The following is a 22562-nucleotide window of genomic DNA, read 5'->3' as shown; positions in this document are numbered from 1 at the left end:
CTGACACTTCAATATCGCAGAAATCCTGTGTATTTGGGGGGGAGCGGAGCAAAGCTGGATAGCACTGTTCTTGAGTGCAGGATTGATTGTAAACTTACTTTTAATATTGTGTTTTGAGATGAACCCTTACTCGCAGGTACCTTTTGCAAGTGAATTAGTTGTGGAGATGTTTATGTTGCTAAATTACTCCTCTGAAGATAATTGCAGTTTCCAATAATGTGATAACAGCACCATGCAATAAAAGAGTTGTTCTTAGTTTAGGCTAGAACCATTTGTAAAGGGGTCTAAGTGAAGATGGGGATATTATATTCAGGGGAAATACTTTAACATGTAAATTCCATTTTGAAAAGTCTTCTGTTTTTTTTTTTTTTTTCTCCACGGTATACACTTCCTAAATTTTATAATCCCTTTTTGAGATGTTGAACCAACAGGGACAGTAATTGTGCCACCTTGATTTAGTGGGGTGGGGGTCAGAGATCCTTCAGGATTTATACATACTGTCATGGCCACAAACTACAAAAAAAAAAAAAAGGGGGGGTGGGAAGGGAACCCAAGTAAAAGTGGATAACAGCACATCCTGCTTTGCTCATGGGAAAAGGCTTTTCTTCTCTCAACCACTAATAAACTCTTCTCCCACGCTCCCCAATTAATGAATCATAATAGCCCTTCCCACTTCCTGATTAATAAATACTGGGCTGTTGCTCTTAAAGACACCATTTCCTGTTTTAAAATTGATAGGAATTTTTAATAATTTTTCACTTTATTTTTTGTGAATTTAGTGTTTTGTTTTATCCATTTTATCCCTGTGGGTGTGGGAAGGGTTGGGGTCCTGCCACTGTGAGGGAGGCGGGATGCGGGATTGCCGAGCAAGCCCCCTGCGCTCATTCGGCAGAGGTGACTCTTGTCCTGAGGGGCTGGGCCAGGCTTCCTGCTCTGGGCATCACCTTCCACATGGGGTTGCAGCACCACTCCGGTTTGGGCCGGTTGCCCCTCTGCCATGACAGAGGGACAACTGGGCCAAATTTGAGTGAGTAATGCTGTGACCCTGTGTGCTAGGTCATGAAGCCTGGAGCGGGGAGCTATGCCCAACTTCCTGCAGCCAGCTGTGTGGGTGAGTTTTTCATTTTATTATTTTGTGTTTGCAAAATAACATGGTGTCATAAATATAAAAGGAAGGCTAACCACCTTTAAATCCCTCCTGGCCAGAGGAAAAACCCTTTCACCTGTAAAGGGTTAAGAAGCTAAAGATAACCTCGCTGGCACCTGACCAAAATGACCAATGAGGAGACGAGATACTTTCAAAGCTGGAGAGCGTGGGGGGGAACAAAGGGTTCTCTCTGACTGTGTGTGTCTTTTGCAGGGACCAGAGCAGGAATGCAGGTCAGAACTCCTGTAAAGGGTTAATAAGCAGTCTAGTTGGATATGCGTTAGGTTCTGTTTTGTTTAAATGGCTGATAAAATAAGTTGTGCTGAATGGAATGTATATTCCTGTTTTTATGTCTTTTTGTAACTTAAGGTTTAGCCTAGAGGGATTCTCTGTTTTGAATCTGATTACCCTGTAAGGTATTTACCATCCTGATTTTACAGAGGTGATTCTTTTTCTACAATTAAAATTTTTCTTTTAAGAACCTGATTGCTTTTTCCTTGTTCTTAAGATCCAAGGGTTTGGGTCTGTGTTCACCAATGCAAATTGGTGAGGATTTTTATCAAGCCTTCCCCAGGAAAGGGGGTGTAGGGCTTGGGGGGATTTTGCGGGTAAAGATGTTTCCAAGCGGGCACTTTCCCGGTTATATTTTGTTAGACGCTTGGTGGTGGCAGCAATAAAGTCCAGGGACAAAAGGTAAAATAGTTTGTACCTTGGGGAAGTTTTAACCTAGGCTGGTAAAAATAAGCTTAGGGGGTTTTTCACGCAGGTCCTCACATCTGTACCCTAGAGTTCAGAGTGGGGAAGAAACCTTGACACATGGGTTGCTAGTTACTGATAACCCAGAACCATATGATGTTGCATTCATATGGATCAGTGTGCTAACAAACAAAGCCCAGGAGGGGATACCAGTGGGGGTCAAGTTACAGATGACTGTGTCAAACCAGAGAACAGAGTGAGTTACTACTCAAGTATCTGCCTTAATGGAGGGAAAGTAAAATTGCGCTGTAATGGGGGGACTTCAGGTTGGGATACTGTAGTACAGTGACAGGTTTCAGTCTCCTTCAGCATGCCCCACATGGCCTGAAGTGTGCCCTGCCTCAGTTTCCCTCTCAGCCTTTTTCATTCAGGGCCCTCTGGGGTTGGTGTGAGTATTCAGGTAGATTTCTTAGCCAGGTAATAACTCTATTAGTTGTTTTCCAAGAACCAGGAGTCTACAGCCCTTCGCCCCGGGTGGTGTACATTTCAGATCCCTGCTGTTAGTAGCGTATTACCCTCCTCTGGGAGCTGGGTACAACTAAAGTAGCCTCTTCCCCCTTGCCTCAGGAATCCACAGCTCTATCTCAGAGCATGTTTAGGAGAAAAATGCTTTTCCTCCTTGGATCAGGAATCCATTGCACTCCTGGATTGGGTTAGCTAATTAAACAGTTTCTCCTTTATTTGACTGGGTTAGAGTTCATTCCTTGGATCAGGAGTTTATCTCTCTCTTCTTGGGGCCAGACTAAAGGACAGTCTCTCTCATCTGGGATCAGGAGTCCTCAGCCCTCCTTTCCTGTTCATCTCAGTTGGCTGAGAGACAGAAGCCCTGCTGCACCCTACACTGTAGGGCTGCTTGTCCCAGGCCCTTAAAGAGAGCCTGGATTTTCCCTACATGCTAATCCCCTTGGGATCTCTTCCTTTCTCTTGCTCTGTGTTTGGCCACTTCTAGGCTTTTTTTTTTTTTTTTTTTTGTGTTCCAGCCTTCCTGAAACAGGGTTCTCTGGCCCTCTCTGTGCTTAAATGACCAGTATAGCCTGTTACAGAGGCATATGGTGGAGATCTCATGAAGTCAGCAGTAAAACATGAATTTCTAAAAATTATAGATGGTTGTCTAACACAAAAAGTATTGTACCCAACATCTCCAAAATAGAGTTGCCGCTTCATGATAGATAAGTGGAAGTTGGTGGGTACAGTGATCATGACCTGATCACATTCAGTATGGGCAGATGACAGTCCCAATCAGTAACAGATAAACTTGGTACCTCAAAAAGGCTAATTTCCCAAAGATGAGGAAAATTATGAGAGAAATTGACTGGGAGGAAAAATTTAGATAGAAAAATGTGAATGAAAACTGGGTGTTTTTAAGCAAGAGTTTATTAGATGGGCAAATTTCACAAGAAAGAGTATAACTTTGGCAAAAATCCCATCTAGATTCAGTGGTGAAGTTAAGGCAGAAATTGGAAATAGCAATCCGTATAAATTAGAATTTATGAAGTGGAGAAGGTTAATAAGGGAAGCTAAAGACATTAAGGGACAAGCCATGCTTGGCAGAACTAAGGACAATAGAGAGGTGTTTAAGTATACTAGGACCAAAGAAATTCTGGCTATTGTATAGGTCCGTTACTAGATAGAGGGTAAAATTATTTGCAGAAAAGGAAGAAGTATTGATAAATATTTTTGTTCTGAATTTGGAAAGAAACAGGATGATATACTCATATTAATAAGGATGATATACTTTCCAGTCCAATAGTAATTTAGGAGGATGTTAGATAATATCTACTAGTGATAAACATTGTTAAATCACTAGGCCTGGATAACATGTACCCATGAGAGTACTAAAAGAGTTTGCTGAGATCATCTCTGGCCTGCTGATGATAATTTTTAATAAATCTTGTAATACTGTAGAAATTGAAGAAGACTGGAAGAGTGCTAATGTTATACCAGTATTAAGAAAGGGCAAGCAGGATGACCCAGGTAACTATAGGGTGGCTAGCCTGAGCTGAGCGTTGAGCAAAATAATGGAAAAACTGATCTGGGATTCAGCTGATAAAGAATCAAAGGATACGATTAATGGTAGTCCGCATGGTTTTATGGAATATAAGTCTGGTCAAAGAAACCTGATTTTATTCTTTGAGATGACCTTTATCAGTGAAACACACAACTGTCACACAACAGTATGATTAAAAATTTACTATATATAATATTAAAGCACATGTCAAATAGTTTAAGAACTGACTGACAGAGATAAAAATGTAATTGTCAATGGGGAAATATCATTGAGTTGGGTTGCTTCTAGTGAGGACCTGTTGGGATTGGTGGTAGGCACAACTTGGCATTTTTTTCATAATGATGTGGGAATAAATGTGAAATCATTGCTGATAAAACTTGCATGTTAAAGACTAGAGTGATAAATAATGATGAGAGGGCAGTCATACAGAGCAATCTGGATTGCAGGGTAAACTATCCCATTCAAACAATGCTTTTTTATTGCAGCCAAATACAAAGTTATATATCTAGGAACAAGGAATGCAGGCCATACCTACAGAATGGGATATTGTATCCTGGAAAGCAGTGACTGAAAAAGATTTAGGGTTCATAGAGGACAAGCAACCGAATGGGAGCTACCAGTGTTTGGCAAAAAGGGCTAATGCGATCCTTGGATAAATAATCAGGAGAGGTAATGACTAGGAATAGGGAGGTGATTTTACCTCTCTATAGCATTGGTGAGACAGATGTTGGAATTCTACCTACCGTTCTGCTTTCCACATTTTAAAAAGGATTTTGGAAAAGTGGAGATGATACAGAAATGGACCGTTCAGGGATCTTCCTGGGCACATTAGAAGAGAGGGCCATAGAGGGTGGTGCCCTTGGACACCGTGCAAATAATCGGACAATGGGAGTAGAGGAAAATGACCAGTTCTAGGGAGACTTACTGCATATTTTCTAGGACTGCGAACTCATGGCCAGCTGTGAATCTTCTCATGACATCAGAAGGTAGCCCCTAGTTCCCTCCGGACATACCCAGTGACACGCTGTGTTTTTGGGTCTGATAGAGCGTCCCTTACATCCTTCCAGAAATAGGTCTGGTGTCTTTGGGGCAGTGGTAGAATATTAAGATCTTCGGTAGCAAGCACTGCTGCCCGGTGGTGGCAGTGCCAAACAGTTCCTCCAGCAGCATCAGCAATGCGGGGGGGAGGGGGGCTGCGCCTGAACTGGGAAATCAGAACAAGAGCCTTTGGAGGCAAAATATAGGGTAACTTTAAAAAGTTAACCATTTGGGGAAAATATCAAAACAAAGCGATCTGATATTCAATCACTTTTTTTTAGAAAGTGGTAACAGATCTGAAAGCTAAAAAGGCCATAATCTTACATTTTGTTACATATGGCAAAATAAAATTTCCAATAAATTCTCAGAATGTATTGGGGATAACTTCTTGTTTAAGAAAGTGGAAGAAGTAACTAAGTAGACAGCCATTGCTATAGGCTTGAATCTGACTAGGAGGGAGGAATTGCGAATCTTAAGGTGGAAGGCAACCTGGCTAGAAGTAATTGTGGAACAATAGATTTTACAGACTTTAAAAAAGCAGACTTCAAAAAAAAAGGTGAAGTGTGTCCTTATTCTGCTGCGTGCACTCCTTCCTTTCCTTTGGAAGCAAGAAATCTATCATTTCATAATCACTTCTAACCAGATTGTCTTCCACCTTCAGATTCGCAACCAATTCCTCCCCGTTAGTCAGAATCCATTCTATAATGGCTGTCCAACTGCTTGAAAGACTTATTTAGAGTAATTATCAATGGCTTGCTGTCAAACTGGGTGTGCATATCTAGTGGGGTCCTACGGGGTCAGTCGTGGGTCGGGTACTATTTCATGTTTTCATGTTTGACTTGGATAACGGAATGGAGAGTGTGCTTATAAAGTTTGTTGATGACACCAAGCTGGGATGGCTTGCTAGTACTTTGGAGGACAGGATTAGAATTCAAAATGACCTTGACAAATTGAAGAATTGGTCTGAAATCAACAAGATGAAATTCAGTAAAGACAAGTGCAAAGTAGTATGCTTAGGAAAGAAGAAATAAAACGCGGAACTATGAAATGGGGAATATCTGTCTAGGTTGTACTGTTGGAAAGGATCAGGGGGTAAAAGTTGATCGCAAAATGAATGAGTCATCAATGTGATGAAATGGCTAATATTCTGGGGTGTATTAACAGGAATGTTGTATGTAAGACACGGCACGTAATTGTCCCACTCTGCTGTCATTGGTTGAGGCCCCAGCTGGAGTAGTGTGTCCAATTCTGGTCACCACACTTTAGGAAGGATGTGGATAAACTGGGAGAGTCCAGAGGAGAGCAACAAAAATGCTAAAAGGTATAGAAAACCTGACCTATGGGGAAAGATGGACCTAGGGATGTTTAGTCTTGAGAAGAGAAGACTGAGGGGGGACCTGATAAATTTTCAAGTATGTTAAGGGCTGTTCTACAGATGCCAGTGATCAATTGTTCTCCATATATGCTGTAAGTAGAACACAACTTAATGGGCTTAATCTGCAGCAAAGGAGATTTAGATTAGGTATTCGGAAAATCTTTCTAACTATAATGGTAGGTTCTCCAGTAGGATTCCAAGGGAGGTTGTGGAACCCCATCATTGGAGGGTTTTAAGAACAGATTGGAAAAACATTTATCAGGGATGGCTTTCTTGGTCCTGCCTCAGCATAGGGGGCTGGGTTTGATCACCTGTCGAGGTCCCTTCCTTCCAGCCCTATGTTTTTATGATTCTATGACACTAGTTAATACTTCAGCATGATTTTTTGTAAGAAGATGGCGCAGCTAGAATATTTAAATCTTCAAACTTCCAGTTTTCAAGCTTATCAGCCTGCAATCAATCTTTACTCAGAATATATATCTAAACGTTAATTAAATTTAAGATGGTTATTATTTTCACCCTTAATTGTTGGCCATTCCCAGTATTTGTGCTGAAAGCTATCTGAATTTTTAGCATGGCCTCCAAATGAGTTCTTTGGGGAGGAAGCATGATTAGGACAGGGGATTTAGGAGTCAGGACTGCATTCTGTTCCCCGCTTTCTCTTACAATATAACCCTGAATACGTCACTTAGTTTCTCAGTACCTCAGTTTCCCCATCTGTAAACAGAGATCGTCTGAGGCTTAAAGTACTTGTAAAGCACTTCCAGATCTTTGGATGAAAAGCAGTTTATAATTACAAGTTATTCCCTTCCTTCCAGAAAGCTGGGAGTGCACACTTATCTTGGAAGTTTTACTGTTTTTGTTGAATAATCTGAGGTTTATTTAAAATGTTACTGCTCTTTTTATTTGGTTTCATATATCATACGTATATCATTGCTTGCTGTGAGCATTGGATTAGTTATCTGACAGGGAGAAGTATCTCTCATGCCCCATCTGTGAGTGGAAGAAGCTATTGACGTGATTGTCTTGGGGCAGATTATAATCATTAAGGGCTTAATCTGAGGTTTTGTGTCCTTGCATCCTTTGGCTATTAGAAGAGTTGAAAGCACTCAGCATTTCATAACGTTGTCCTAAAAGTTTGAGATCTGCTTAGGATTATCCTTGTAGTTGTGAAGGCAAATGAAGAGGTACAAACTCCCAACATCTGTCTTTAACAGGAGACATGTTCAGATCCTCCATGTTGAAATAAATAATTGGGAGCTAAGGTTTTACACCAAACTTCTGGGTTTAGAGATGTCAGAAATGTTATTCTAAGTCAGGGATTCTCAAACTTCATTGCACCGTGACCCCCCCCTTTTGACCACAAAAATTACTACATGACCCCAAGTGCGGGGAGCGCTAAAGCCTGAGCCTCGCTGCCTTGGGTAGAGCCCAAGCCCCAGCAAATCTAATGCCGGCCTTGGTGATCCCATAAAAACAGGTTTGCGACCCACTTTAGGGTCCTGACCCACATTTTGAGAACCGCTCTTCTAAGTGCCTTGACCCTTTCAAATCTTCCCACTACTTTTTTTGTAGAGATGCCTGGAATGTTAACCATGCATTTCCTCAGGTACTGGATTCTTAGCTTTTTGAAAGTCACTGAAGTGCCTTCTGTTAATGATGCTACTCTGTGTTGATCAGCTTCACACTCTGATGCTCAGAGAATGCAGTTTCTTGGATTATTTACACCTATCTGATTCTGGCTTCTTGACTCATTTTTTCACTTATGACATTTTGTTTTTGCAATAAACAGAATTGGGTTTGGTTTACACAGTCCCTGGTTATTGAGATTAAGGATTTTCTGCTCCAGAAAACAATCATGATAGACCTGTGTCAACTAATGAAGTTCTGGAGCACTGTTCTGAGCCATTTGAAATGGACATGTAGTAATTCTGACTGGTGGGAGTGAATCACTAGAGCCTCTATTGGAATGTCTTCACTAGCAAAGTTAGAGTGGTGCCGCAGCAGTGATTTAACGTGGCTGTGTAGTCGCGGCAGCAGCGCTGGGAGAGAGCTCCCCCAGCACTATAAAAAAAAACCCACTTCCACGAGGGGAGCAGCTCCCAGCACTGGGGCACTGTCTACGCTGCCACTTTACAGCGCTGAAACTTGCAGCGCTCAGGAGGATGTTTTTTCACACCCCTGAGCAAGAAAGTTGCAGCACTGTAAAGTGGCAGTGTAGACATGGCCTAACCCATCCACCCTTTGTGCAAACATTTACAGGGGTAGGTTGATTGTGTGTGGAATTTAAAGTCCTTCCAAAAGTATGGTGTCTGAGTTCCATCTAAATGAGTTATTCTGCCAATTTCTCTTCCTTTTCCTTCTTGCATATCTTGTTGAAAACTTCCTTATATGGTTCGTCTAAAACTCCTTTGTTTATGGAATAAACAAAGCACACTTGAATATCCTTGTTTGTGGAATAATCCACTCTAGAAGTTGTCACTATCAAGCATATTAAAGTTAGAGTGGTTAAAAAAAATACCACCGAACTTACCTTAGTGACTTCTTAAATGCTCTCTCTGATTAATATCTCTCTCATAATTTGGTGGAAGGAATATCTTTCCTAATCTGATTTAAATAGCAAATTATAAATTACCTTTGGTCATGTCATTAAGACTTAAGAAAGGATGGGGTTATTTAAAAAAAAAAAAAAAACGTTCTTAACTCTGTGCATTTTACATTAGCCCATAATTGTATTTGTCATGTACCATTGTATATGTAAATTGTAATGTAACATGTACAATTTTTTTTCTAGTTGCTTTAAAACAAAGTTTAACAAGTTATGATTACAGTTTCTAGAAAGCAAACATCTTACTTTAAATGGGCATTTGAATTATAGATGGGCATTGGGACTTTTTGTGTTACTGTTCAATATTAACTATTTTTAAATTCTTTACAGATGGAGATCTTATAACAATTTTTGATAGCTCAGATCTTTCCTTCGCAATTCAGTGCAGTAGGATACTTAAACTGACATTGTTTGGTAAGTACAGATGTTTTGGGGATCTTCTTTATTTCTTTTAATTCAGGCAATAGGCTCTCTGTATGCTGGTGACATTTCCTTCCATGAAGGCTGTTTATAATTAAAAGGATGCCATACATTTAAAAATTACCTTGCTGCCTGAAATAGCTTTCCCTGTTTTATAAGAGACATCTAAGCTTACAGAAACTGCAGATTAGAAGGAGAAATATTTTTGCAGCTTTATTTAATTCATTTGGGAGAGCATTGTGTTTAGGGAATTTCATTGTTTTCCCCATACAGCCATTCACTTTCCTTGGTTTGTGTGGGTCTTCTAGACAGCAATGTAGGAGAGAAGCATTAGAAACAATAAAATGTGGTTATAAAACTACAAAAAGGGGGCTTCAGACAGGTATAAATCAGAAGGTTCTTAGCTCATTTTCTTGTTTAAAAAACTGAATAGATTTCAAGTTGACTGTGTCCTTTTAAGGAGCTGTTTTTCAGCCAATGGCCACTGTTCAAGCAACTAGTAGGCTTGATATATAGTGTTCATACAGCAGTTAGCATCCTCTGTCAAGAGACATAATGAGTCCTTGAGCACTACTGTGGCACTGGCTTTGTGCATTCTGTCCTTTTGTTAATTTTATTGTGGAGCAGAAAGAGGGGAAATGTTTTCCATTTTGATTTGTGATAATTGTATTGTACCATGCACACACACTCGGGAAGTACAGTGGGAAATGAATTGAGCACAGAGGGCAGCCACTCTGGTGCTGGCAGTGCATATAGACCTTCTCTCTGCTTCCACTGTTAATAGGCCTTCTCCAGCGATGCCTCAGGCTTAAATTAAGAGGAAAAACTGTGGGACTGCAAGCATATGTAAAGAATTTGAATCCAGAGGGTATATCGACACAGGGATAAAAGACCTGCGGGACAGCCATGGCTGGCCTGGATTGGCTGACTCGAGCTCATGGAGTTCGGGCTCGGACTGGAGCCTGAGCTCTGGGACCCTTCACCCTCACAGAGTTTTAGGGCTTGGGCTTCAGCCCGAGTCTGAACGTGTATGCAGCAGTTGTTCAGCCTCAGAACGTGAGCTCAAGTCAGCTGACCACGGCTTTTTTATCCCTGTGTAGACATACCCTAAGTGGACAGAAAAACATGAGAGAGTTGTGGTGGAAAATTTTTTTTTGTTCAGAAAGTACATTTTAAAGATTGTTTAAGCAAACCATTTCTTACATGTAGGTTCTTATCACAGCCTTTTTTGCACAGACATTAGAATATGTTAGTTTGTATTTTGTAAACTGTTCCTGACTCTTTTAAGGGACACTGTCAACTTAAACATGAGTAAACATTTTTTTACCTGCTGTTTACAATTAACACTTAAATTGCTGCAACTGAAAGATCAGAAAAAATTTGATAACTGAAAAAGAATGAATTCTTGGTTGACCTAAGCATATTGCAGGCTGGTGCATGCAAACTTCTCCATGCAGCTCTGGTAATATGCAATAAGGTGCCAAATTGGGTTGTGGTAAATGTGGATTTTGGACCCGTGTGAGATTATAGTCTGTTTTCACTCATGATCTACAATGACTGTACAAAGAAAAGGAGTACTTGTGGCACCTCAGAGACTAACAAATTTGTTAGTCTCTGAGGTGCCACAAGTACTCATTTTCTTTTTGCGAATACAGACTAACATGGCTGCTACTCTGAAAAATGACTGTACAAATACCTACAGTGCCTACAATACACTTGATTTTTAAACTCCCTCCACAAAAGAGAGAGAGAGATGTTCTTCTTTATGCTTGACATCTAGGAATACTACTGTGTAAGAAAGTTGTTTAACCTGTCCCTGCACAAATGTTACTATGTTCCCTCAGAGTTCATTTCTTTAATTACTATTTTATAGTTAATGGGCAGCCAAGACCTCTAGAATCCAATCAGGTGAAATATCTCCGTCGAGAGCTGATAGAACTTCGCAACAAAGTGAATTGCTTGTTGGATTGTTTGGAACCACCTGCTGAACCAGGGCTTTCCACTAGCCTGCCTGAAAATGGTAGGTCAGGCATTTCTACTGTTAAAGAATTGTCTGAGTTAAACTGTGTGCTCTTACATCCAGCAAAAAAGGGAGTCTTGCCTACTAATTCTCTGTCTGCAGACTGCTCCTCAGTTGCTGATTTAGAAACTTAAATTGCTAGTGCCCTTCAGATAACTTACTTACTGTGCTTGTCTTAAAGTCTTTCAACTAGTGGGGGTATTGTACCAAGTTAAGAAACGTTGACTGACTTTCTTAACTGGTTACTTTGAAGATAATCAAGTATTATCTTTCAGAGTACTCTTAAATATTATTTAGATCATTTAAACTCCCCAGTGAGTTAGGTAAGTAGTAATATGCTTATTTTGCAGATGGGAGGAGAGAGAGGAGTGGATGCTGGAAAGATAATGACTTACCTAATCATTTCTTGGAACCAAGTTTGGAACTCAAGAATCCCTGGCTTAGTCCTTTGCTTAATACTTTAGATAAAACTGCCTTTCTGATGCCTAAAAGATGTGATGTTCCTTAAATATGAAACAAAACAAATATTGATGTTTAAGCAGCAGTTGTCAGGGTGCATGGCATTTTATGGGGATTAATAATCAACTGGGAGAAGTTGATTTGAAGCATCAGCTGCTAATCCCTAGAAAAGGATCTGAGCCTAAGTAGTTGCTCCATTTTTCCTTAATCACAGCAATGTGTCTGACACATGGATTTTCTGGGGGTAGTGTAATTTCATTTTGATAAATACAAAGAATTGTACCTTACCAGTCAGCTTAACTGAACCCTCCTTTGAGGAATATAATAATACCCAATCAGAGACACAATAACAACACTTAATATATGGAACTCTCCTGACTGTTTTTCCTCTGTTGGGCAGCTTCATTGGGGGTTCTCTAGTTGTTGTCCTATGCTGGGACAATTTAGAAAAGCAGGCACTTACTGCAGGTGGGGGTAGAAGTCTTGGGATCTCAGGTTTTTTTATTATTTGTATTACCGTACAGCCTAGGAGCCCCAGTCAGGAACCCATTATGCTCGGTACTGTACAAATAGAACAAAAATGATCCAAAGAGCTTACAGTCTAAATAAGTTAGTGTACTATCACATTCTGCTACAGAAGTGAGTTAAGACTGAACCAATTTCTATTGACCTCCGTAGCGGGTATGTAGATAAGCTTCATTCTCCAGTTATTCTGACGTCAACTTACAAGTTGTATGTACAGTTTTTAAAATTTACTATGCAAATTATATACATGAGCAGCCATGGAACATTTAACTTCACTGGTTCCTTGTCACAGAATGGTACTTCAAATTGATACACCAATTAAAAATTCTTGAAAAGGCTTATATAACAGAAACAAATCTATTGCTGTGTTAGTAGATGCTGTTGATGGTAGTGAAGAAAAACCTGCTGCTGCTGACTCTTCTGTCAAGCCATCTACTCAAGTTATAGCAGCAAGTATGTCTGCTTTTGATCCATTAAAAAATCAAGATGAAATCAGCAAAAATGTCATGTCAGCATTTGGGCTGACAGATGATCAGGTGTCGGGTAAGGATATATATTTTATTGAAAATAAAGCGCAAGAGATTTTCATTGTTGGCAGTTAAAACTTCAGTGTTATGAAATAAAGACTTCATAGTATGATTGTGTTAGGTTACTATTTCCAGTCAGTACTTTGTTTTTACAGAGTTCCATGATATGGTAGTTTTAAACTGCCTGGGTTGAATTGGCTTACAAATTCTGATGGAATATATGTAACAGATTTATATTGCCTGATTTCTAGTTATGTGGAGAGCAAAAAGAGCTTACAGTAATTTAAACTAAAACAATCAGCTTACTTTTAATAGAAAGTTTTGGGGCCTATACAAGTAAGTGGGCACAACTGTATTTAAATCCAAGGATTTGCACCTGCTTATGCAAGTTGAACTAAAGGCCTAAGGGTTTCGGTCTATTGATGTTACTTAAGTGAGGGGTTTAAACAAAAAAAATAAACCTCTTCCCTTTTTTTTTCCGGATAAACTTTCCTCTTCCGCTTTCATTTATAGTGAGCTTTGAGTCAATTTCACTTTCAGAGTTTCTCGCGTTTGCACAAAAAGGCAATGTAGAGTGGTAAATACTGGTCAGAATTTAAAAAAAAAACAACCAAACCTCCCCATTACTATTTTAAATAAACATTACTAATGATTATCCTTAATTTACAGCAGCACTAAATTTTGTTTAAAGGATATAACAAAAGAAGCAATCATTTGCCAGTTTATTTGCTAAGCATCATTGTTAATCATAGCATTGTTACTAAATTAAGTCTTAATGGCAATGGTACCTTCAGAGCTAGTACAGTATCAGTGCAAAAGTAGGACAGTACAGGTACTAAATACTGACTATACTTGATCATCACCTGCTTCAAACATGTCAGATGTTCTTGAAATGAATACATATAATGTCATCTTAAATCCCCTATATGAAAACTAAGGTAACTTCAAGCACCCACACAACAGCATTGAAATCTGAAATTAGGCTGTCAGTCTACAGGTTTGTTTTCTGTATCTAGATTTTACAGCTCTGATGATACGTTATGTGGGATTATCCAAAGTGCTGAAATTGGGAGTAAAAGAGACTGAGAGCCAAGTGGCAACCTTGGCGCCAGATCCTGTAAGGGCCACCACCTGCACTGAGTTTCATTGATTTAACTGCAAGTTGTGGGAGCTCAGTTTAGACTTTTTAATTTGGAAATTCCGTGTTTTGTTGCCTCAGACATTTAATGTGGGTGCTCTAAATTCAAAACAGCTTAATATCTCCCATTTTTATATTTATTAAAGTGGCAATAAAACCTTTATCCATGCTCACTCAATCCTTTCTAAACTGTAATTTGATATGAAGTAAAATTGGAATCATATTCTTCTTATGCCCCCAAAAATTTGCCAAACTAAGACCCTCATTTCCTGTAAGCTCTGTAAGCTTCCATTTTAGAACTTTATTCATCACTTCATTAATCCTAACAAAAGGATATGTTAAGTCCTTCAGCAAAAGGATTTTTTAAAGACTCCTTCTGAACAAAGAAATAAGAGTGGAAATATTGACCATATTCATGTGCAGACTGCAGAGAACTCTGTTGTTTGTTAGAAACACAAGTGGACAGATACTGTTAAAACCAGACCTTCACATTAAGACCATTAACAGGATTCTATAAATGCTGGCATCCAGTAATTAATCTTTGATTTTAAAATAGTAAAAAAAAGGTTAGCGGTGTTTCCATATAGTTGTAGATGCCTTATAGTAATTCATAAACGTCACTGATGCATACTGATTACTAGAAAACATGATCAACTGTTGCTATTTGCTGTCTGATCTTGCTGCAAAGCGTGTGTCCATGGCACGTGTTTTTGGCCAATGGGAATGTCTTGTACAAGCCTATTTTTTTCCTGTCAGGAGCAAGTACCAATCGTGTTCAATGTTAGCATATATGCTGTTTTTTTTTCTCGTAGTGAGGATCAACTTTAGACGTTTTTAATTCAAGAATTGCATGAAAACATTGGAAAGAGATTTTAATTAGAAATAAAATTAGAGAATTACATTATGGTAAAGGTGGTGAGCCATTGTACAGCTGCAGTCTTAAAAATGATAGCTTAGACGTATCTCATGAACTGGCTTTGTATGAACAACTGAAATGATTGACTTCTTTCCACTAATATAACTAGCTAAGAACTCTTCAGAGTTGCTTTTCTGTCCTCGGATAAAGGTGATACTATAGCATTACAAAGCCTTAATCTTAACATTACAGTGCAGCTTGCAAACTTCTGCTTGCTTGGCGCACAACTCTTTTTTTGATTGATTAAACATCTTTGCAAGAAAAGAAGCCACTCGTAATTAGGTTTGGAAGGATTAGATTTTTATCGGTAAATGTCAGTAAACATAGATTTCACCGTATACACACAAACCGATTTTAAAAAATTAGGCAAAGTAAGAAAAATGCTGTTTGAGCACTTAGAGTCAAAATCCAGTGACTTAGACTTTTTGAATTAGCCTAGTTACAAATGGACTAGGGAATGAATAGTTTAAAAAAATGATTTGTTGATTTAAGGATATTTATTTTGTATATTTTGACATGGGACAATGACAATTTGTGATTTTAATGGTTTATAAATCTTTAACTTTTTGAAGGTCAGTCATTAAATTGTCTGACCCTCCTGTAATTTCATGCAACTGTGAAAATATAAATAGATAAAAATCTAAAAAAAATTTTAAAAATATTCATTGATATCAGTTGAAATTATAAAAAAAAAATCTGCCAGGCTTTTTGATAATGTATTATGTTAGAACAATGTACTACCTTTTTGATATAGTAGGCAAAAAAAATACTAAAAATGAGCATGCAGTCTTATCTGTAAGTCTGTTGAACTTTGGCTCTCAAAACTGTTGCTAATTTTCTGTATAATGTAAATCACTTTAAAGTTACAAGTTACTCTTTCTCTTGAGCAGCCTTGTGAACTGGGTAGATATTCCATAGGATAGGTTCTTACTGTTACTATAAAAATATTCATTATAAAATACTTTGCTAGCCATATTGGAATAAATGTTGAGACATTATATTTGAATAGTCTTATCGTGCTTTTTGTCTAGATGGCGGGGAAGCTATCTTCTTAATAAAAATTAGAAAAATTTCCCTGCTCTTGCTGGAGGCAGTGGAAAAAATGAAAGCTTCTGATGTATATAGGGCTGGCAGAGCAAAAGACATTCCCATTACCAAAGCTGTGCTGATACCACTACATAAACAAGGAAGCCAGCAGAAAGGGACACCCTTTGTTTCAAATTTTTAAAACTGTGGAATGTGAAAGTAAAACTGAAAAATACTTACCACATTTGTGTCAGTGGAAGCGTATTGTAGGAGTGCCTTTAAGACACAGCAAATATTTATGGTTTAGGTCCCAGTCCTGCAAACGCTTAGGCATGTGCTTAACATTAAGCTCCTTAAGGAGTCGCTTTGAAGTTAGTGGCATTACTCATGCTTTGGGTTGGTAGGATTGGGGCATTAGTTTGCAGGCCTCAGATCAACATGTACATAATTATACGTTACGCTTTTTCAGTTGAGTATTCCAGAGCGTTTTACAGACTTAAAATATCCAGAAACCACCAAGTCTTTGTGACTTCAGATTGTTCATTAGCATCCAAGTGACCATTTTCCCCACTATATATTTTTCAAAATTGCCATGGCAGGTAATTATTTTCAAACAGAAACCCGCTATATCCTGGCCAAAAGAGTCTTTAGAATACTGTAAACAAATAAACCCCTCCAATCAAATACATATTTACCCTAGGAAATCATGGAAAATCACTCCAGCAGTTATTTTCCAAGTAGACTGGGTTTTGAATTTAGATGGCATATACTGTGCCGTGAAGTAGAGTTTTTAAACTTTTTCAAATGTAAAGCTGTGAAAAACTGGAAAGTATTTGATGCAGAAAAGACATTATGTTAAGTTTAAGGTTATCAAATCTTTTTGCTTTTTTTATTTCCCATGCTTACTATATTCTCTTGCTCCCCCAGGACCACCCAGTGCCCCTGTAGAAGAACGTTCAGGAACACCTGATAGCATTGCTTCGTCCTCTTCTGCAGCCCATCCACCTGGGGTTCAGCCACAGCAGCCAGCGTATGCAGGAACTCAGCCACCAACTGGTCAGATAGAAGGTGAGCAGTATCTTCTCGTCATGAAAATTGCAGTCAGACTTCAATAATTGAGGACTGTCACGTTTTACATTAAGAGGTTACATTAGAACTTCAAATTGCACATCTAATACTATATATGACTAGGAATCTTATAAGGAATATCAGATTCTAAAGGCCACGATTCTCCCCATCAGAATAAATTTTATAAAAGATTCAATATTAAAACAGTAGATGGTGCTGTAGCTTTGTCTTAAAAGCCAGATGGTACTGAAAAATAATAAAAATTACTGTAGTACTTTAGTAGTAAAATTAGTGCAGATGTAAATGTCATTGTAAAAATTGACAGGAATGCTAGCCATTCCAGATGTCACATTAGAACTGTTTGAAAGTCTAACATGTACATATTATTTTACGTGCTGTAATGTGTCACTTACTTTAACAGTAAATACGGGGGAATCTGTTAGAAGTGCTGGTCTGCATACTATAAAGTAAGCAATTATACACTACGTGCAAATTATGTCATTTAGTGCATGTTCCTTAGATGACAGACCAATTTACTCTCCTGTTCAAAAATCCAGGCCAGCTCCGCTGTTAATGCTCTAATATACACTGTATAATACTATATGTCACAGATAGAGTATTGTAATGGCCTTCATAATACCTACCAATAATTCTCCCAATCTGGTTCAGAATCATGTAGCCATTGTGACAGTTCGTAGTTGTAGTTTTCTTGCTGACTTTCTTCAAATGCCTTACTTAGATCTTACTTTAAAAATTCCATTTAAGATCCATGCTTTGGCATTCAAAGCCCTTCCTCGTACCATGTGCCCTTCTTTTTGTGATTTGACTTCTTAATATTCACGTGCTTGAAGTCTCCATTATATTCAAGTTCTTTTTGTTCTATGTTGTCACTTGCAAAAACACTGACACGCCAAACATGCATGTCATCCCTTTGGATAACATTCTATTTCAGGAAGGACCCGCTGTGCTACCTCTACTAAATTTTAAGGTGCAGCTGAAAGATCTTTCTCTAGTACACCTCTACCCCGATATAATGCGGTCCTCGGGAACCAAAAAATCTTACCATCTTATAGGTGAGACCGCGTTATATCGGGGTAGGGAGAGGGAGCTGCTCCCCACCCCAGCTCGCCTCCACTCCGCCCCCACTCCTCCCCTGAGCACGTCGCTACCACTCTGCTCCTCTCCCCACCCCCCTTTCAGGCTTGCCGCGCCAATCAGCTGTTTGGCGCAGGGAGGCAGGGGGAGAAGCGGAGTGGCGACGGCGCGCTCGTGGGAGGAGGCGGAGGCAAGCTGGAATGGGGGGGGGAGGGGGGGCGCAGAGGAACCGCTTGCGGTAACACGAATTCGGATGTAACGAGGTAAAGCTGCCCCGCTCCCCGGAGTGCTGCTTTACCACATCATATCCGAATTTGGGTTATATTGGACTGCATTATATCGGGGTAGAGGTGTATTCTTAATTTGATTTTTTTTTAACTTGTGAGGCAGAATTGCATCCCTGTTTTGCTTTCTGTACTGAATATTGCAATCTACAGATCAGTGTTCAGCAGGTGCGTGTATCGAATACTAAAGAAGTTGATGAAGGTAACCCAATATCATGTGGCTAGCAAGGAAGATTTTAGGACTCTAATATGTAAGGTACTTGTAGAACCATTAAGAGACATCAGTAAACTTGAAATTGGCTGATAAGAGGCAAGTGCTCATAATATAATTACAAAGTGTCAGATTGTAAACAATGTAACAAAATATATTAATATATGCTGTTTATTAATATTAAGCAAATATTAACACTTTGTTGAGCTGCTGACTTGGATTCAGTTTTTTATATATATTCTTTAGAACTTAAGCGGAAGTAAAATAATTCTGTAAGTTGCATTTAATACTTTTAGTGTGTTCCCTATTTAACGCTTTTGGCTCCTGGGACTTGTGCTGTAGATACTTTTGGACACTAGCAATTTTAGGTCTTTGTTGGCAGCCAGAAAATGTCACTGAAAAGTAAGCATTGTAACTTTGAGCTGCTAACAACTTATTTTGTCAGCAGTTCTGTGGGAAAGGAAGTCAAATGGACAAAAACAAGGTGTGGGTTTTTACATGTTGACTGTTAAAAATAGAATTAAGTAACAAGGTAAAGGTTTTAAACTGCTAATACAGGTCTGGAACTGTTGAGTCATTTGTCAGTGTCAAGTGAGTGAAAAATCACTCACTGACATGTTGGAGAGAGGCAGAAAACACAATGAAAACTGCACCACAAATCCTGGGTTTTCCCACTAAAGGTAATTGGTCCATAGTGAGAATAGCTTTTAAAACAATGTAGCATGGTTTAGAAGTATGTGGAACACACGTTCTTGGTATCATTTACCAAAATTAAATTGAGACAAATACAAGGGTTTGTGTTCGTTAAACTACTCATATATATTTTTTACATCTTTTTTACAGACCTATTTATATTTCATTACATATATAAGAGTTAAAATAAAAAACTGGAGTTTTCTGTAAGTCCTTTCTTGCCTCTCCCAAATTCTCCTATTTCATTGAATGGAGGTGATTTTATTTTCAAAATAGGATTTTAGTTAGTTTGGTCACTGGAAAGAGGTTAGAGATCACAGCTATTGCACTTTTGGTCATCACAAATATTAGTGTGTACTGTTGCTCATTCCTTGATGCATAAATAAGGAGCCTTGTCCACTTGCAAATAATGGTCACTCGCTTTATTGCTCATATTTATTTTATTTCCAATATAAATGTTAGATTGATGGGAGTGGAAGCTCTGAATATTTTCTACTTTCAAAAACTGAGTTACTTTTATTGGGGGTGGTCTTGTATTATTCAGTTTCTTTCCAACTAAGCATAGTAAGAATTTTTTCCTTTTGTTTATGTTCTTCTTTTCTACAACAGGGCACTAAATGCTTCAGTTGTAGACTAATTGGAAGCATTGTTTCAGTTTAAAACACCATCTCTTGTTGTTGTTTGTTTGTTATATCTCTGAATTGCTGTATCACATTTAATTACATCAGTTTCATCAGTCTACATTTGTCACGTCCTCTGTACCTGAAATATTGAAGTAGTTTAGTCATTCTTGTACATCAAATGGACTCTAACATAGGATTCTTTTGCGTGCTGAGACATGAATGATTTATGAGTTACTGATTTCTAGTCATTCCTTATTTTCTTACTGGAAATTTTCATTAAGCATTTTGTTGATTTCAACTAAGATTCATTTAAACTCACTGTTTATGCGGATGTGGCAGCATTTCAGTGGTGAGTAAACTGAATCCTGCACTAATAGATCGTAAGTCTGTAAAGCACTTCAGGATCTTCCTGGCTGATAGGTGCTATACAATAAAGATATTATTCGTGTGCCAGGTTTAGTCTAAAGTAACATGAAACAGCTGTCTCTGAACTTCAGAAAATCTGTAACAAATGCAGGAATTGTTAAACTGTAGAATGCTTAACTTGTTAGTGTTTTCATTTGTGCTGTGCAACACTTGGCTTTGTATTATTCAGTGCACTTTGCTTTCAGGCTGGTCATAGTAGGACGTTCCTATAGCTTCAGTAATTATATGCCCACACTAGGATCTTTACCTTACTAGTTTCATTTGTGATTTGTAGAAACAAGACACCAGTAGCAAATTTCATAGAGAGATACTTCTTATGCAGCAGTTTTTCTTGAGGTCAAATACTCCTTGCTGATTCTTCTCGAGTCCCATCCCTGTTAATCCAGTACATTTTCTGTTGACAGAACAGGTGATAAGCCTCCTCATACTTCTCACCAAGGTGTCTCAACCTTGGAGGGACCACTTTAGAGGCGACAACTTATTTTCCATGTCCATTCAATTTTTGGCTTTCCCAGTGGTTGCATTTCTGGTATGGTCACTTGTAACTGTACAGACATAACCAGCTTCCTTCAAGTGGCCTAGCAAACAGCAATCTGATAGGAAAGGCTTTCAATAATTACATCTAGGGCTTGATCTGAAATGGTGATAGAGGTGAGTCTCTCTCTCTCTGTCTCTCTCTCTCCAGTGCCTTCATCAAATACCCTAGTTAGTTTTCTTATCTTTTTACATGTCTCCTATTGTTCCCAACTAAATTTTTTTTTGAAGTTTCTTGGACTGAGACAAGAAAAAATACTTTAAGTTCCTCAGTTGTAACTTCTAATGATTGATGACAGGTTTAACCTATTTTTCTCCATTCCCCATCAACATGACTGGTGTAGGAGCCTTTTTGGAGAATGGGATGGGGGAGAGGCCTCCCAATTAGAAGGTATTTTAAGGGTCTCTAAGAGGGAATGTTGCTCATAGAAGAAGATAGAAGCTTTCTTCCTAGTGGCAACTACCACAACATGACAGAACCACTTCCTCAAGCTTCCCTCCCTAGATGAGCTTTTTACTTTGGCTTATGGCTCAGTGCTCATGTTTCTAAAGGTCTCAGTCTTTCTACTATCCACTTTTTAAAAGATGGCCAGTACATTCTTCTCTGTCATTTCTCTTATGAGTCTTTTCTCCTGCTATGTGTATTATCTTACTTGATGTAATCCTGAGTGGAGCTGGGAGCAACTCTCTGCATAAAGAATTTGAAAAGAGGTATCTTTCTTTTATTCACTCTTTCATTTAGCTATTGCACACCTGCACTCCTCTACCAAAAACAAACTTTTGGTCTTAATTCGAACCACCTGATTTTTACTGATAACTGAGGGATGTGTGTGACTTCATTTCTGAATGTGGAACACTTATTGTCTTAGACAAAGTGCCCTAGAAACAAATGGTCACTAGCAGACTAATTCCTAGGCTATCACTAAACAAAGGAGGTAGAAACTAACACTTTATTTTCTTCCAGTCAGTAAAAGTGAGTGTCTCCACTTTCTTTCTCTGTCCATTCCCTCACTGAGATTTTTATCTTGGTGTGAGATACCACAAAATAAGGAATGTAAATTGTTGTTTAAAACCTTTCCGTCCCCTCTGCATGATACATATTCAAGACCACTTGTTAGCTTTGCCCCTTTTTTTCCATCCCCGGTCCAGAGACTAGCTTTTATTTTCCTTTTGGCAACTTGAGACTCCCCTTTTGTTAAATGTACACAAGACAGCAGGTACCGTAGTTGTAAAATGTGAGATTTTACTGTTGGATTTTTTCTGTGGACTTTGCCTACAGAGTTGGAATGTAAATAGCATTGATCCTTTCACCTTTTTTTTTTTTTTAAAAGTGGGGTTATATGAAAATTGTATGCCATTGCTGTTGGTGAGGGAGGAGGAGGCTTACAGCCAGTTCTTGTGACTCTCTTGAGCAAGTCTTCATGTGGAATAGCTCGGAAGGCACAGAAATTAATAATTTTGCTGCTTTTTCAGTTTCCCTCAGATTTTTGCAGCAGAAATAGTAAATGGTACACTAACACGTGGTGGACATAGTGCTGTCAGCATGTCTGCCAAAGCTAAGCCAAACATGAGGTTTGGCAGCCACGCCTTGGTTTCTTACTTTGCATAGTATTTGTACAGTGGAGGAGAATTGAAAAGTAGACCCCTCAAGCTCAACAGGGCACA

The 22562-nt window shown here is 38.8% G+C and overlaps 1 protein-coding gene across 11 annotated transcripts in view; it reads left to right on the top strand.

The window, feature by feature from the left end:
• TFG (trafficking from ER to golgi regulator) overlaps nucleotides 1–22562 on the top strand; it is a 34133-nt gene that overhangs the window by 7011 nt on the left and 4560 nt on the right. For 7 of the 11 annotated variants that reach the window (XM_077821515.1, XM_077821560.1, XM_077821501.1 and 4 more), the window contains exons 4-7: nucleotides 9263–9346; nucleotides 11226–11372; nucleotides 12729–12899; nucleotides 16891–17031. In XM_077821515.1, coding sequence (XP_077677641.1) covers nucleotides 9263–9346; nucleotides 11226–11372; nucleotides 12729–12899; nucleotides 16891–17031 — 543 coding nt within the window. The remainder of the gene's footprint in view (nucleotides 1–9262; nucleotides 9347–11225; nucleotides 11373–12728; nucleotides 12900–16890; nucleotides 17032–22562) is intronic. The other 4 variants (XM_077821568.1, XM_077821550.1, XM_077821585.1 and 1 more) reach the window with 3 other exon arrangements.

This window comes from Eretmochelys imbricata, chromosome 1, assembly GCF_965152235.1.
Source record: "Eretmochelys imbricata isolate rEreImb1 chromosome 1, rEreImb1.hap1, whole genome shotgun sequence".
Taxonomy (NCBI): Eukaryota; Metazoa; Chordata; order Testudines; family Cheloniidae; genus Eretmochelys; species Eretmochelys imbricata.
Note: the sequence above shows the minus strand (reverse complement) of the source record. Positions and strands in the feature narration are given on the sequence as shown.